At 42.0% G+C, this 16,567-nt stretch overlaps 1 protein-coding gene across 6 annotated transcripts in view; it reads left to right on the forward strand.

The window, feature by feature from the left end:
* TP53INP1 (tumor protein p53 inducible nuclear protein 1) overlaps positions 1–10,955 on the forward strand; it is a 59,600-nt gene extending 48,645 nt beyond the window's left edge. For 2 of the 6 annotated variants that reach the window (XM_074944080.1, XM_074944077.1), the window contains 3 exons: positions 3,095–3,381; positions 3,886–4,234; positions 10,027–10,955. In XM_074944080.1, the coding sequence (XP_074800181.1) occupies positions 3,270–3,381; positions 3,886–4,234; positions 10,027–10,276 (711 nt within the window). In that variant the 5' untranslated portion in view covers positions 3,095–3,269 and the 3' untranslated portion in view covers positions 10,277–10,955. Of the gene's footprint in view, positions 1–3,094; positions 3,382–3,885; positions 4,235–7,444; positions 7,479–8,897; positions 8,980–10,026 lie in introns of those variants that run through there. The other 4 variants (XM_074944079.1, XM_074944078.1, XM_074944082.1 and 1 more) reach the window with 3 other exon arrangements.
* Positions 10,956–16,567: the final 5,612 nt, after the last annotated feature.

A 16,567-nucleotide genomic window follows, 5' to 3' on the forward strand; every position in this document is an offset into this window, starting at 1 on the left:
TTTGCTGTCATTTCACACACAACTCTGTCAACTACTATAATCCCTATTATACCACATAGCCTACCTAGTAGACACACTTACAGCTGTATAGCAAACCAAATAGCACCAACCCCAGTTTATGCTACCCCCAGCTATATTAATAGGAACCATTGACAGCTTAATTATCTAGGGTTACAACAGTTATTGATTAAAACTCTTATTTTTCAGCCTCTGGCTGACATCCCATATGCTGCAGAAGTACAACAAATTTAGAGGCACAAATAGTATTGGATCCCAATGTCAGAATGTAAACCAGTTCCTAGGTGGGTTAACAAACAGGAGAGACACTCCAATGATAAACAGAAGTAACTAGCAAAAGTCTCCTTTTTCTTTTTTTAATTTTCTGGTATCCAGTGCAAAGGCATCTTTGGTCCAAGAGTTACAATACAGTACATTAACAGAGAAACTTGGAATTCATGTTCTGTAAACATAATCTCCCTTAATCAATATTTACTTGTTAGAAATTAAATGTATATACTTGGTTTTGCTTTGAACAATTGTTTTGAATGTCTTCTCTAGTATAGTTTATCTTGCACTCTCACAAGCTTTCTGAATATAGCAATTCATACCTTTTTATGTAAATATCTCTAATTTACCTAGTCTGTCATAAACATAGACTAGTTCCAGGAAGAGAGGAGAGATTGTGTAAGTGATATACTGTGTTTACACACACATTCTAATAATTAACCTAATAGGTGGAAATATAGCTAGAGGTGCTTAAAATAAGAGTGTAGTTTAAATACCTGAACATTACTGTTAAAGTGTAGCATTTTGACACCATCATTTGAACTACGTTAATGATTCAAATATAGTGACTACAACAGGTGCTCTCATGTGAAGTTGTGGTGATCCCAGGAACTTGAACATCTTTTTTTTTTTTTTTTTTTTTTTAATTGTTAAATGGCTAATGGTTTTTTCAGCTTCACCCACAAAATATATATATAGTCCAGTCTGAAACTGATAATCTCTTTAAATATACATTTAGGGAAGTGTGTTCTGTTGAGAAATTAATGTTGCTTGTCATGAAATGTAAGGAAGCAACTTTATTCTCAAATTGTGGTGGTGCAGCCCGTATTTGCATTAATTCCGTAGAACCTCACGGAACACAGTAGTATTTAACTAATCTCTATGAAAAGGATCCCACTTAATAACTATGCTAGTGCACCTTTGAACCTGATTATGTTTTCCTCTGTAATGTGTTTAACGTTCAAGCAGAGCCCCTGAACTGCACAAGGATGGTGGTGCTCTGTGGGTGTGCCTTTTCTGCCCAATGCATAGGGGGTCAGCTACCTACATTCTACATCAATGGGACCCTGCTGAGGGCTCTCTGCAGGACTGGTGCATGTGGATGGGATTACAGTCCTCTCCCCTCCCCCGCAACATGGACTACAGCAGACCCTCGCTAGAACGCGGGATTTGGGATCCATGCCAAGTCCCGCGTTATAGCAGAGACGACGTTCTAACAAAATGAAATAAAATGACCGCGTTTGACTGCGTTCTATTTTGGGATCCATTGCCGCGACCGTGTTCTCACTGAATTCGCGTTCTACCGACACGCGTTCTAGCTGTACTTAGGTAACACAGCTTCAGACTGTATCAGTTCTTCTGTAGAATCCCTCCCTCCCACCCTCCACTTATGTAGAAGGAGGAAAGGTTCCCAGGGGAAGTCATAAGTAACATCACTTTTTTGGAGCCACTTTGTCCGGAAGATCCCAGGGATTCTAAAGCTCAGGGTCTCTGCATAGATGGCCCTTGCCTCTCCCACATTCCTGCAGATCTGTGGGGATGGGACCAGGAGCTATGCAGACCTTTGCCTGTGGGGCAGAATCCGGATGGAGGGCTTTAGGCAACCCTGTGAAGAGAGCCTTGCTGGGTCTTTCCTCCATCAGGCCTCTTCCTGTGGTTCAACTTGTTGGCAGGGGATGCTATGGGCCAATGAAAAAGTGTGATATCGCCTCATGGCAAATACTTTGAGTCATGTAGGTCAGTGTTTTTCAAAGTTCGGGTCGCGACACAGTACTGGGTTGCATCATGTAAGGCACTGGGTCGCCTTGCTCAGCCCCCAGGAACCCTAGGAGCTCTGGTCAGCACCCGTCAGCAGTGCTGCCCAGCTAAGGCAGGCTAGTGCCTACCTGTTCCGACACCATGCTGTGGGTCCGGCTTCTAGGCAGGGGAGCCACAGGGCTCTGTGCGCTGCCCCCGCCCCGAGCACTAGCTCCACACTACCAGCCAATGGGAGCTGGGAGGGGTGGTGCCTGAAGGCGAGAGCCGCACGGAGCTGCTTGTGTGCCTCCGTCTAGGAGCCGGACCTGCTGCTGGCCGCTTCCAGGGTGCAGCGCAGTCTGCGGTGTCAGGACAGGCCAGAAGCCTGCCTTAGCACCCCGGCTGCACCGCTGACCGGGAGCCGCCTGAGGTAAGCCGCGCCCCTGCCCCAGCCCTGAGACCCCCAAACTCGGAACCCTTACCTGGATCCCAAACCCCTTATCCCCAGTCCCACCCAAGAGCCTGCACCCCCCAGCCCAGAGCCCTGACCCCCTCCCGCACCCCAACCCTCTGTCCCAGCCCTGAGCCCTCCCCAAACCTGGAGCCCCCTCCTGCACCCCAAACCCTTCATCCCTGAGCCCAGCCCTGACTCCCTCCTGCACCCCAACCCTCTGCCTGAGCCCAACCCAAACCCCTCATCCCTGGCCCCATCCCAGAGCCTGCACCCCCAGCCCAGAGTCCTGACCCCCTCTCGCACCCCTGCCCCAGCCCCCTCTCCCACCCTGAACCCCTCATTCCCAGCCCCACCGTGCAGCCCTCACCCCTGCCCCAAAACTCTCTGCCCCAGCCCTGAGCCCCTCCCACACCCAAACCCCTCATCCCCAGCTCCATTGGGTTGTGGGCATCAACAGTTTTCTTCAACTGGGTCCCCAGAAAAAAAAGTTTGAAAACCACTGATGTAGGCTGTTGCCCAAAACCTGCAGTCAAGAATTGGCCCTATCTGAGTTCTTACTTATTATTTACAAATAGATTAATTGTTTTAGCATTAAGACCACTCTTTTCTTCTTTGCAGGTTTTGTATAAACTGTTTACAAACCATGATTCTCCATGTTCCATACGTAAGCTGATAAAGCATCTATGCACTTTATTCTCATATCTCTGCCAGTTTGCTAGTATAAGTGTGAGCCCGTGTCTTGAATTTTTGGATACAAAGACTTACTAGCCAAAGTCTCATTCTTGCCTTAGTAATGTTCCAGAGGCTGAATAATATGTTTGTGGGAGAGATCAATAACTTGTCCAGCCAAGAGCCAGAGTTCAGTGAAAAAGAAGATGATGAATGGATTCTGGTTGACTTTATAGGTAAGATGTCTGTTAAATATAACCTCTACAGCAGGAAGCAGGCAGTTATATTTATCATACTTCTGTATAAGGAAGCCAATAGCTCCAAAGGAATTTTTAGCCTAAGCGTAAATAAGGTGGATTTGTGTAAAACAATGAACCACAAAGCATCTTGTGTAAACTGACTAGGGAAACTGACGTCAGTTTCATAAGACTAACAAGTTCAGACCATAGTAGAACTACTTGTACGGATAGTATTTATTTAACACTGAGCAATCTGTATCACACAATTGTATCACTTTTCTGGCAATACTCTTGATTTTTATATCTGACTTGGGAAAGCGTTTCCTCCCTTTTATTTGTTTGTTTGTAAAGTGTCTGTGTACATGCTGATGGTAGACCTTTTGTTTGTTTTGTTCTCTACTTGCTGCACATGAATTTGCTGATCTCCGTCTCCTGCAATCACCTATCTGTTGTGACTTCATCTCAACTGTGGCAACTGGAACAATGGACAACCTCCACTAGACACTTGCACTAACTTTTCAACAGAAGAAGCAGACATCAGTGAAACATCAGCTGCTGACCACTCCCCAGTCTTTTCTTGTTTACCAACTTCCTTAGAGTGTTTGGCTGATGCCAGCGAGTCTTGCTTCATCCAGTTTGACTCATGTCCCATGGAGGAGAGCTGGTTTATTACCCCTCCCCCATGTTTTACTGCAGGTGGATTAACCACTATCAAGGTGGAAACCAGTCCTATGGAGAATCTTCTAATTGAACATCCCAGCATGTCTGTATATGCTGTCCATAATACCTGTCACAGTCTAAATGAGACTAGCTGTGGAGATGAGGAGTTTCATAATCCAAGTAGTCCAAGGTAAGTCTCTTTTATTTTTCTGTTGGCAATATGATGTAAATACATAAGTCATGAATTACTGCTGAGTGCAAAAGAGTACAGTAAAATACCTGGTTACAACTTGCTTAGCCCAAATGCCTGAAGAATTAATTAGAAGCTTCAGTTTTAAGCAAATGAACAAAGCACAAATACTCCAACATTTTAAGATAAGCTGATCATAGCTTTATGCCTGATTTTAAAACTCTTGTACATGGTGGCCATGCTGGGAGTGAATAATCAGATGTCCGGTCTTGGCATTGTAATTAATACTTCTGGGGCCTAATTATCCCATTAGTTGTACACTCCATTTCTGTTGAAGTCAGATGAAGTTACTCGCACAACTGATACAATAGACTATCCTATCTAGGTTTCAGAGTGGTAGCCGTGTTAGTCTGTATTAGCAAAAAGAACGAGGAGTACTTGTGGTACCTTAGAGACTAACAAATTTAGATCCTAATCACATCAGCCGCACTATCAGAGGCTTGTTCACCTGCACAGCTACCAATGTGATAAATGCCATCATGTGCCAGCAATGCCCCTCTGCCATGTACATTGGCCAAACTGGACAGTCTCTACACAAAAGAATAAATGGACGCAAATCAGACGTCAAGAATTGTAACATTCAAAAACCAGTCAGAGAGCTCTTCAACCTCCCTGGACACTCAATTACAGACCTAAAAGTCACAATCCTTCAACAGCAAAACTTCAAAAACAGACTCCTACGAGAAATTGCAGAATTGGAATTAATTTGCAAACTGGAAACCATTAAATTAGGCTTGAATAAAGACTGGGAGTGGATGAGTCATTACACAAACTAAAAACTATTTCCCCATGCTAATTTTCCCCCTACTGTTACTCACACCTCCTTGTCAACTGTTTGAAATGGGCCATCCTGATTATCGCTACCAAAGTTTTTTTTTTCTCCTGCTGATAATAGCCCATCTTAATTGATGAGTCTCGTTAGAGTTGGTATGGCAACCCTGATTTTTTTCTCTGTGTGTGTGTGTGTATCTTCGTACTGTATCTTCCACTGCATGCATCTGATGAAGTGGATTTTAGCCCACGAAAGCTTATGCCCTAATAAATTTGTTAGTCTCTAAGGTGCCAAAAGTACTCTTCGTTCTTTATCCGATCTAGGTGCTTCCTAGAAATGTAGGCATGCACGGGACCTCCAGAAGTCATCTAATCTAGTTCCCTTTGCTGAAGCGGGAACAAGAATACCTAGACTATCCCTGAAAGGTGTTTGTCTAACATCTTAAAAATCTCCAATGATGGGGATTTCACAACCTCTCTTGGAAACCTAGTCCAGTGTTTAACTATCCTTTATCGTTAGGAAAAATTTCTAATATTTAACCTAAATTTTCCTTGCTGCAGATTAAGCCCATTACTTTTTGTCCTACCTTCAGTGGACACGGAGAACAACGTGTCCTCACCCTCCTTACCTCCTCTTAAGTGCTGTTCTGAAGAGGAGAGTGATAAAGATATTTGAAGACTGTTATCAGATCTCCCCTCAGTCATCTTTTCTCAAGACTAAACATGCCCAATTTTTTAACTTTTCCTCATAGATCAGGATTTCTAAACCAGACGAGAGCAATAAAAATGATAAAAGGTAATTGTGCCCACCCCTGTAGTATCTAAAGTGCCTCTCAAACATTAATGATGTCCTCACAACCACCCTTTGAGGTGGGAGAAGTACTAACTCAATTGCAGAGACTAGGAACCCAAGTGGGGGGAAAACGTGATCTTTATCCAAGGTCAGGTCACAGGAAGTCTGGGGGTATGCCGACTTTGCAGTTAAAAACCCCCGGCTGGCCTCTGCCAGTAGAATCAGGCTCATGGGGCTCAGGCTAAGGGGCTATTCAACTGCCGTGTAGACGTTTGGGCTCAGCCCAAGCTCTGGGACCCTGCAAATTGGGAAGGCCACCAATAAACAATTCATTTTCTCTTGTTAAAGTCAGAAATTATTCTTGCACTAGGATCTGAATCCAAAGGAGGTAACCATGCAGAATGACCACAGACTCAAACCTATCATGCAATATTTGCCTGGTAGCAGAAGCTATTGTTGATATAGCAAAAATGTTTCCTGTATGACCCCACACATTTTTCCCATATGTTCAAGTTCTGAGAAATACTAATGTAATTTCTGGGGCCCTTGTTCAGAAGGACTGGAGAAATTTGGCCAGCTTCTAGCATTCATCCTCTGTAATAAGAATAAACAAGGATCATCTTATGGTGAGTTTGGTTCTGCGTGTAGCAATGTGCAAGTAATTACCACTGACTTCAATGGCAGCCTAGCTCCCATACCTGTAGTTTCTTGGTTTGCAACACTTTAAAGAAAATGGGTGATTTTTGTAAAGCGACCTAAGCCAGTGTCTAACAAGCATGGAGCTGACACTGAAACTCTGTGTTCTTGGTACCAAGGGCCTGTTTCTTTGGGAGATCCTGAGCACCATAGCTCTGGCTGAAGTCAGTGGGAGCAGTGGGTATCTCTGAAAATTGGGCTCTGAAGAAATCTGTTACAACTGTAAGGTGCCCTAATACCATGGGGATGGGCATAGTATAATGAAAACAGAATAGACTCGTTTGTAAGACCCTACAGTCAGTAGCAGCAATTTAACAGAAATGGTTGCAAAATGGAGATGGTGAAATTTGAGTGAGAATTGTGTCATTCAAGAGTAGATGGATCTGTTGCCTTCCCCTTTCCTCAAATTCAGCTACTGAATTATTACGATGGCTTTGTATAATTTAGGGATGCTGGTATAAGCCATTCCAGAACTATATCTTGTACCTCTTATTAATGCAGCACTACTTAAATATGTAATTAAATTAAAGGGCCAGATACTCACTTGGTATAAATCAGCAGCATCCCTCTGAATTCAATGAAGCTGTGCATTCAGCTGAGGATGTGGCCCAAATATCGCTATTAAATACTAAGACTCAGTGAAATTAATGGGAATTAGGTATCTAAATGCCTTTTGAGGATCTTGGCTAAATATTTTGTTCATCATTTCATGTACAAGATAATTATTTTGGAGAACAAAATTGTAACTGGCTTGCTCTAAAAGGTTAAAGTTGAGATGAAATAGCAGTAACTGAGAGAAGATATAATAATTGTTCAACTAAGCTGACAATACAGTAAAATGTTGTCTTGAAGTCTCTAGTTGTTTAATGGTTGGCCATTTAACATTGTAGGGCCAGGAAAAGCTGCTTAACGCACACTGGCACAGTAAGTACTACTGCTTTGGGACAGTACTTTTTGTTTGATTGGTCTGCTTTGTAAATAGACTTGTATATCAAAACTGTACCAGTTTTAAGACTAACCTCAGTGTCAATTTAAGTTACTTGGTCAGTTCTAATTCTGCTATAACAAGCAAAATATACTGCTAAGTACAGAAGAAAATGTTGATTATCAGTTAAGAATCTTTAGGGTTCCAATCTTTCTAGCTTTTATGTGCAAACAGTGAAGTCACTGGGGGTACATCTCCACTGCAAAAAGACACTCACGTGAGTCTCAGAGCCCAGGTCAGCTGACTCCATCTCCCACTGTGTTTACATTCCCCTTCCATCAGAAGCCCAGGCAAGGCGGGTGGGTAGCTAGGTCTCAAAGTACATCAGTAGCTCACTAATACATACACTGTGGCTTATTGTTATGGACAATATGAAATCCATGTATGTATTAGATATTGATGTACTTCTCTGGCTGATAACATGAGTCAAAAACATGCTCAAGACATGCACAATTAGCTTACTAATGCCCAATCTATTATGGTTTTATTGTTGTAGTGGCTGTATTTTGCTACCATAACTGTGCTTGTTCCAGAAGTTCCCTTATTACTTTCTTCATTCAGAGTTTCAGCTCTGACATGTTTTTTCTAAGAACATGTTAATGTATCACGTGTAGCCAGTGGTAGAGCCATAATTACAGGAGCCTACATGCAAGTTCAGTTGATCTGCATAAAAGGAAAAAATAAGAGCAATTCCAGTGTGAAATGACTAGGGTCAACTTGGACATTATACTGACTGGCTCTTGTCTGTCAGTTTAATAATCTGTAAAGGGAGGTAACTCTGGGATAGGCATTCAGTGCATAATTCATCTTGGGCCCATATCCTTCAATCCATTCATTTTGTGCTGCTCTGCTGGCACAAAGTGAATGTGTTTTGGCTGCAACTCTTTGCTGGTAGGAAGTCAAGGGAAGCAGGGGAGTCTGCTCCAGTGCCAGTTGTGCACATGCTCTGACAGCATGGAGCACAGTAGGCGGACCAGGGGCATAGCAGGATGTTCTACTATACAGATTTTACTATACAGTGTAAGGTTCTTCCACTCGTGGAAACAGAGACATGCTAGGGCTGAATTTGTTTAACTGACTCCCTGAGGGCCCCATCTCTGTGCCCTAAACTATAAGAGTCATCCAAAAAGGGTGGTGGTAAAGTTGCATGCTACCACTTCGTGTCCCATAAAAGCATCTGCTATACAGGTAATGTCACAACTATCATGCCACCTCGATGGAGAGGTTTGTGGAAGTTGTTTTTAAAAATTTGTATTGGCTCTGGAAAGCTCTTATGTTACAAAACTTAACAACAACCCTCAAACACCATACATCAGGCTGTGGGGGTTGGAGGGAAGAGACATTTTATCTTTACATAGGTGGTGATGCCTCAGACTGTGTGACGGGATGTCTTTACAGCAGTCTGACTTTGAGTGGCATGAGGGAATCAAAAGGAAAGGCTGAAGAAAGATCTTTAATATCAGTTACCCATGGCATTTCACACAGCTGGTCTGACTTGAGTGGCTTAAGTGGTCTAACTTTCTAGGTCTTATGCATGAACACCATGTTTGGATTTTCCTGCATGGCTGGCAACCCAAACAATTTTTTATTAGTGCCCTTTATTTTCACACAGCCTAAACTATCTGTGTGCAAGATGACCTTTGACCATAACATCTAGTAAATATTTACTAATTCTTCTGAGGATAGTGAAATACATGCTGCCTTCTGTATTTAATACATTATATGATCTTTTGGGCATTATGCCATTAGTTCATGAATAATAGCAAGCTGGAAAGTGCATTATGCCCAAAAGATTAAATATTGAATCAGAAATACAAAAGGCAACATAGCACAGTAATTTACAGAGAGGATGAGAGTAGAGGAAACAGACCTATTATCAACTCACTCCCTAAAACGTGCTAAAGAACTACATCAGAAAATTTCATGCCTTGTGTGATAGGATAGGGTCACCTAGTGGAAGTGATTTGTGTAAACATCTATATAAATATCTATATCTATAGCTTGGCAGAATTTGATTATTTTTAAACAACTTTGATGGATTATGTCTGTTTATTTTTAGCACTTTTTTATTTTTATCTATTTAAATTCTCCCAGTTGCAGGAGATTATTTGGGTGGAAGGGCCAGGCAGTGGGGATGTCAGACAATAATTTAATGGCATTACACATTGAGATGCAAAACGTAAAAGCATTATAACCATTAAAATACAAATTGTCAACAGTAAATATCCTGAAACCAGGCTCTTAAGTTCTCCAAGCAGCATTTTTCTTATTTTGCCTATCTGTACATTTCTGTTACTGATAGAAATATTTTTGTGTGTGCGCACACGATGAAATTGATGTTTAGTGACATTTACTGATACAAAACTAATCCTTCCAAGCCTATCTATATTCATTCAGCTAGAAGAAAATATATTCCTTTAATAAACTTATCTAGATCTCAAAGTGCTAGCTGAACTGTAAATGTAACATTTGTGTGTTAAATTTTAGAATGGAAGCGCGAAATGAAATGGGGCAGCATATTCATTGCTACGTTGCCACTCTTGCCGCTCACTCAAGTTTTCTGGAACAAACCAAGAGTTTTCGTCCAACCCAGTGGATAAAAGAACATAATGAAAGACCCCATCTCAACAGAAACAGTCTCCGTCGCCAAAATTTTACCAGGGATTGCCACTCTCGGCAAATCAAGCACAATGGATTGTTTGTTCACCAGCCTTGCCAGCGTCAGTACAATTACTGAAGGCTTTTGAGGTTTTAATCCTATCGGTTAATTGTTCTTAGCTTGCTCTTGTTTTAATGTATAGATAATGAAGGTGTGATCAATCTGAAGCTGACCATCAATCATTTGAACACAATCGTGACTAGTGTTACATTAGTTTGAAACCACATTTACATATAGTGTATCAAAAAATGCCTTGCTATAGGTCCTAAATGGTTATCTTAAATATTTCAGTGTCTTGGAAATGTGTGTGAGTGTGGTTTTTAACTTTACTACGATGTATGGATGGGTTTTTAAAGAAAATTCTAACAAAGATGGAACATGCATTCTTCAGTCATATGAAGTTACAAAATTATTGGGGTCAGCCATATACTTTAATAACTAGTGCTTTTGACAGCTTTGTATGTCTGTATATACTGTGTACACAGTTATATTCTAACATAAGCATTAAAAGGCTATAGTTGCCAATGGATTTGGAGTAGATGTCACTAAACTCTTATTGAAAGAAGGATAACTCTAGATTTAATCTAAATTCAGGGGTGAAAGTAAGTTAGAGGACTTACCAGTACGCCGGAGTCCTGAGCAGGGGGCATGGCCTCAACCAGAAGGGGCGTGGCCTTAAGTCCCCAGGCCCTTTAAATCTTGATTTAAAGGGCCAGGGCTCCAGCTGCGGTAGTGGCGGCTGGGAGCCCAGGGCCCTTTAAATCACCCCTGAGCTACCAGCTGCAGAGGCGGCTGGGAGCCCCGGGGCTCGGGGGCGATTTAAAGGGCCCAGGGCTCCAACTGCCGCTACCGCAACGGAGCCCCGGGCCCTTTAAATCACTGAGGAGCCCTGGGGGCTCCCGGCTGCCACCGCTACCCCTGGGCTCTGGCAGAGCTTTAAAGGGCCTGGGGCTCCACTGTGGTAGCAGCTGCCGGAGCCCCGAGCCCTTTAAATCCCCGCCTGAGCCCTGCTGGCCAAGCCCTGGGGTAGCGGTGGCCGGGCTCCATTGGGGATTTAAAGGGCCCCGGGGCTCCAACCGCCACTACCGCCCCGGCCCTTTAAATCTCCACCGGAGCCCCACCGCCGCTACCCCAGGGCTTCGGCAGCAGGGCTCTGGCAGGGATTTAAAGGGCCCTGGGGCAGTAGCGGCGGCTGGCGCTCCGGGGCCCTTTAAATCCCCGCCAGAGCCCCGCCGCCGCTACCCCAGGGCTCGGGCAGCAGGGCTCAGGCGGGGATTTAAAGGGCCCCAGGGCAGTAGCGGCAGCTGGAGCTCCAGGGCCCTTTAAATCCACGCCAGAACTGTGCCGCCACTACCCCAGGGCTTTAAATTGCCCTCTGGGAAAGCTGGTCCTGGTACAGCACACCGGCTCTTACTGGTACACTGTACCAGGGTGTACCAGCTTACTTTCACCTTTGTCTAAATTAGACATTATCTGCTTGCATTAAACAAACCAGTTTAATTACGGTTGTCAGGTACTTCATATAAGCAGCAGAAGAGAGTAAAATGTCCACCTGATAATACTGGAATAAGATGTGGCACAAATGTTACAGGTATTTGGAGAGGGACAAACTTTGTGCCTTATATGGAGTGAAATGAAAAGTAGACCTATGGGTTATTAAATATAGACACTTAACCCAAAGATTCCATCAGTATTTTAGATCATGCAACCTTTGCTCTCTTCCCCCCCCCCCTTTTTTTTTTCTTCTTTTTCCTTTCTCCACTTTTCTTTTCTTTGGGGAGAGGATGCATCCATTACATACCTCCCAAAACTTGGTTTAGTTTATCTGTAGTCTGAACCAAGGAGAAAGGGCTAGACTGACTGTCTTCTGTAATAGGTCCATCTGCAGCTGAAACACCTTCTGCAGAACCTATCCTGGTGGATGGTGAGTACAGGTGGGCTTCCGAGCTGCTGATACTGCCTTGAATTGATCAAGTGATAGATTAGGAATGGCTCACAAACTGCTGGATGGAAAACCTATTTCCAGATGAGGTCTTGCACCCCTCCCAATTCTTTCCCAATGAGAGAATAAAATTGAGGTGGCCATGACTGGAAGTGATGAAAGGCATAACATTATAAATACATTCTAACACTACTAGTCTTCCAGAATTAAACAGTGCTAGGAGGGTATATAAAAGTGAAGATGTAGGAGCTACATTAACAGTGGCTATTTCATTGCTCACGTGGCATAAAAGCAGAAGAATATCTTACTTGATGTTAATTTTATAGACTAGTGGGGGAGAGGGGAAAGTACAGAACGTTAAACATCCTCTTCAAAAAATATTAAAATCTTGCATGATCTTCTGGAAGAAAGCATGCCTTGAAAGGCAAAGCTACCAAATTTGATAGTGTAGATTCTTCTAGACAGCCACACTACAAAATCAACCATGATAGATAATTCTTGGAAATTTGAGTAAATCAAGGAACGAGTGGGGAGCGGGGAGAATAGTGAAGCTTTATTCTTCCTCTTTTGTTTCCAGTGCTTCATCTGTGATCACTGCTTTTCCTGCATTTGCTGCTAAGGCATATAAATGTTAGTCCCATTCAACAGTGTCTTCCAGCTGAAATCATGTGGAAAAGCCTCAGCACTATAAAACGTGTATATGGGTGGCTTTAATTTTTGTGTTTAGATGAGACCAATAATGCTTAAGAATTATTTCAGACCTATGAAATGTTCTTTGAAATATGGCCAAATGTTTCAATTTTGCTGATACTACAAGGCATTAGGTTTTTGTAATCTTGCAGTATGAGTAGCACTGCATATAATATACGCAGGCTGAACTCTTGTGGAGCGTAATCTTCCTAATCCTGTAGCAAATAGCCTTCTGGTCCCCAATTCCGTTCAAATAGTCCATTTTTTCTCGTTTTAGTTAGCAGTTTAACTGCCATGTGTATCTATAAATGTAGCACTATCTACATTGCTTTTGTGTGTACTCCTGTCATCTTACTGGGATATATCCCTAGAAGTGCTGGGAGGTCATCTAGTCTAGCCCCCTGCACTTAGGCTGGATCACATCTATAGACCATCCCTGAAAGCTGTTTAGTCTAACCTGTTCTTTAAAACTTCCAGGGATATGGAACATAGGTTTTGCTTTGAGTGATTATGTATGAGTCTAAGTGCTTAATGCCAGTTCAGAATGTAGATGATTTTTGTTGGTGTTCTTACCTCTTCTTTTTTTAGTGATGCATATCCATATATATACAGTGATATTTTCCTCTGGGCTAGAAACTCTCAATTATTTATCCAAGAATAATTTTGTAGCTTCACCAATCTCATATTCCTAGAGTCTCTCTCATTTGCTCACGGAGATCTTAATTTTGCTTCCAGTATGATTCCTTTTCATTTCCACTCTTCCTCTGCCCTTCTTTCATCTCCTCCCCGCGCACACACACACACATATGTGTACACACACACACTTTCCAGCTCAGGAGACTCCTTGCTTTAATTTTTCTCTTCCTAAATAACTACTTTCCTTCAGCTTTAATTTTCCTAAAGTTAAATGAAGGAAGATGGAATCTCCACCTCTCGGAATTAAAAGGGTTTTGTAATCCTTTAACTTTTTAGTGGAGGGGAAGTGCATGGCTCCCAAGCATTAGAATTGGAGCCTCCTTTTTTCAGTTGGCAAGTAAAAGCAATTTTAGACTGCTCCTAAAAAGTGGGAGATACTAATCTTTTTTTTTTTTTATTCTATATTACTGGATAACTTTCTAGTGATGAAATCCTATATCTTTCAGGATATAAACTTTTTTGTTGCACAAAAGCTGTGCCTCTCAATTCTTAATATTGGAAACCATGCTATATTGTATGAAATATATACAGTACTTCATCAGTGACTTTTTTTTTTTGTTAATTTTGTCTTGCATATTTATGTTACGAGTTCTATTTTGTGCCTGGAGTTCTTGGGCAGTTTTTTTGTTGTTGTTCTCTAGTAGTGTGTGAGTTGTATGGCTTTTTATATGGTTTTTGAACAGTAGTAAAACATATTGTTTGTTGTAAAAGTGGAGGCCTTGCACTGTCTCAGATGCTGATTCGTTAATTTTGTTGAAACTGTGTTTCCGTATGTATCGGTCAATAGACAGATGTGTTGTAAACAAACCTGTGCCTTCTAGGTTTAACTAACTTGTACACAGCAAACTTGAAAATTCAAAAGGGACATTTCAGTTAAGATAAATACTGTACATCAGTCTATGCATATATGGCAGCTGCTTTCTGGAGCCACTTTCTCTACTTGTAGCAGTTCTTTTGATATCAAAGGTTGTCTGGCTCTTAGTTTGAATAGACAGTTTGATACAAGCTGAACAACAACAAAATACAGCACTTTGCCAAAAAGTAGCATTGCTTAAACAATGTGTATTTAATAACACAACTTCCTGTATTTTGGTTTCATGGTGCATCTTGCACTTCATGAAGAAACATATGATCTTAACTATCAATAAAAATTGGCCTGTTATTAAAGTGGGTTGTCTGAATCTTTTTTCCATACTATAGTTAAATTCCAAATGTTTGAGCTCTAATTTTGGACACTGTATATAAATACAATTATCACTACAAAATGACCTTTGTAGTTCAAAATTCTCTCTGTTCTGGGGGTATAATTGCTCTTCCAGCAGCTGTGAAACAAATTGTGCTCTTGGTATCCATAAGTGGGAATGGCAAAGGGTAAACAAAGTTCCAGTTCTAACAATTGCAGGTTCAACTTCCTTTTGCTTATTTTAGTGGCTACACTGTCAGCTCAAGCCGACGTCAAATCAATACTAAATATCTGTGAGGATTCTACCTTTCCAATGAAGAAAAAATGAGGGGTACTGGTGGCATCTTAGAGACTAACAAATTTATTTGGGCATAAGCTTTCGTGGGCTAAAACCCACTTCATCAGATGCATGGAGTGGAAAATACAGTAGGAAGATAGATACATAATACATGAAAAGATGGGGGTTGCCTTACCAACCCCCATCTTTGTGTGTGTATAATTAATTACACACACACACAGAGTACACGAAAAGATGGGGGTTGGTAAGGCAACCCCCATCTTTTCATGTACTATGTATCTATCTTCCTACTGTATTTTCCACTCCATGCATCTGATGAAGTGGGTTTTAGCCCACGAAAGCTTATGCCCAAATAAATTTGTTAGTCTCTAAGGTACTACAACTACTCCTCGTTGTTTTTGCTGACAGAGAACAAACACGGCTACCACTCTGATACCTTTCCAATGATGCATGGCCCAACCTTCCTTATAAGGGGTGTCTGCCTCCAACTGTTTGCCAAATTACCATACAAAAGCCACAGAATCTTGGTCCAACTGAGGATTCTGAGATACTGTTAAGGATACAGGAAGGTATGGCCTGTACTAGGAAAATGACCCATTGCTGCTGGATACAGTAAGCAATGGTCTTATCTCTGCTAGCAAAATGTTCAAAAACATCCCACTGGTTTAACTTCACCTACCAGTATTTGCCCTGGGAACTCTGGTCTAGACATCCCACTGGCTGCTGGCAGTTTTGAACACAATACTGATTAGACTTGCTTCATATAGGACTAGCTGATGTTGTTCTTAACATTTGCTGAGTGTCTTCTGCTAATGTTAACATCAGTGGCATTGAACCCTAGTGGAGATGGGGCCGATGAGTGTCTCTCCTTTGCCCCCTCCCTTCACCTGATATTGAAAATGGTTTAACGGCTGCTGTAGATGGGTACTGTAAATAGCTTTCTCCCACTACATCAAGCATCATCGAAACATTGTTCTACTAGGTCCTTATTACACATAATGGTGATAAAAGTCTTGTACTCCTTTCAGTGGCAATTTAAACCATTTTCAGTACCAATAAGAAGAGTTTTGGGGGATGGGGAAGGACAGGGCAGCGGAGAGAATTGCTAACACTCATTGTCAGCAATGAGCTCCTTATGTGGATGGTCACATATAGCTGAACATATGTATTATACATATTTCATGGCATATCACCTTGGGCTGTGCCCTAGCCAAATAACATAGACTTGGTGACCCTGTAATGGGAAGAGACAATGTGCAGATAAGAGTCAAACACTTTATTTAAAGAGGGGTTGTCTGGGAAGCCAAGGTAGAGGGTGTGCTGCCTCTGTAAGGGAGTCTTCACTAGACTTTTATCTAGAGTTAGTTGACAGTTAATTTGTGGTATTTAATTGCTTTGTGAAAGCAAGTGTAGACACTTCACATGCTCACTGGGCCCCATAAGTGAGCACTAGCCTTTACCTTGAGTTAACTGGCAGTCTGCTAATCCAAGGGTAGAGTGACCCCATCTGCCTGTAAAATAGATTTATCAATACATTTCTGAATTTTGACACCTGAAAGC

The sequence above is a fragment of the Natator depressus genome, chromosome 2 (genome assembly GCF_965152275.1).
Source record: "Natator depressus isolate rNatDep1 chromosome 2, rNatDep2.hap1, whole genome shotgun sequence".
NCBI classification, from domain to species: Eukaryota; Metazoa; Chordata; order Testudines; family Cheloniidae; genus Natator; species Natator depressus.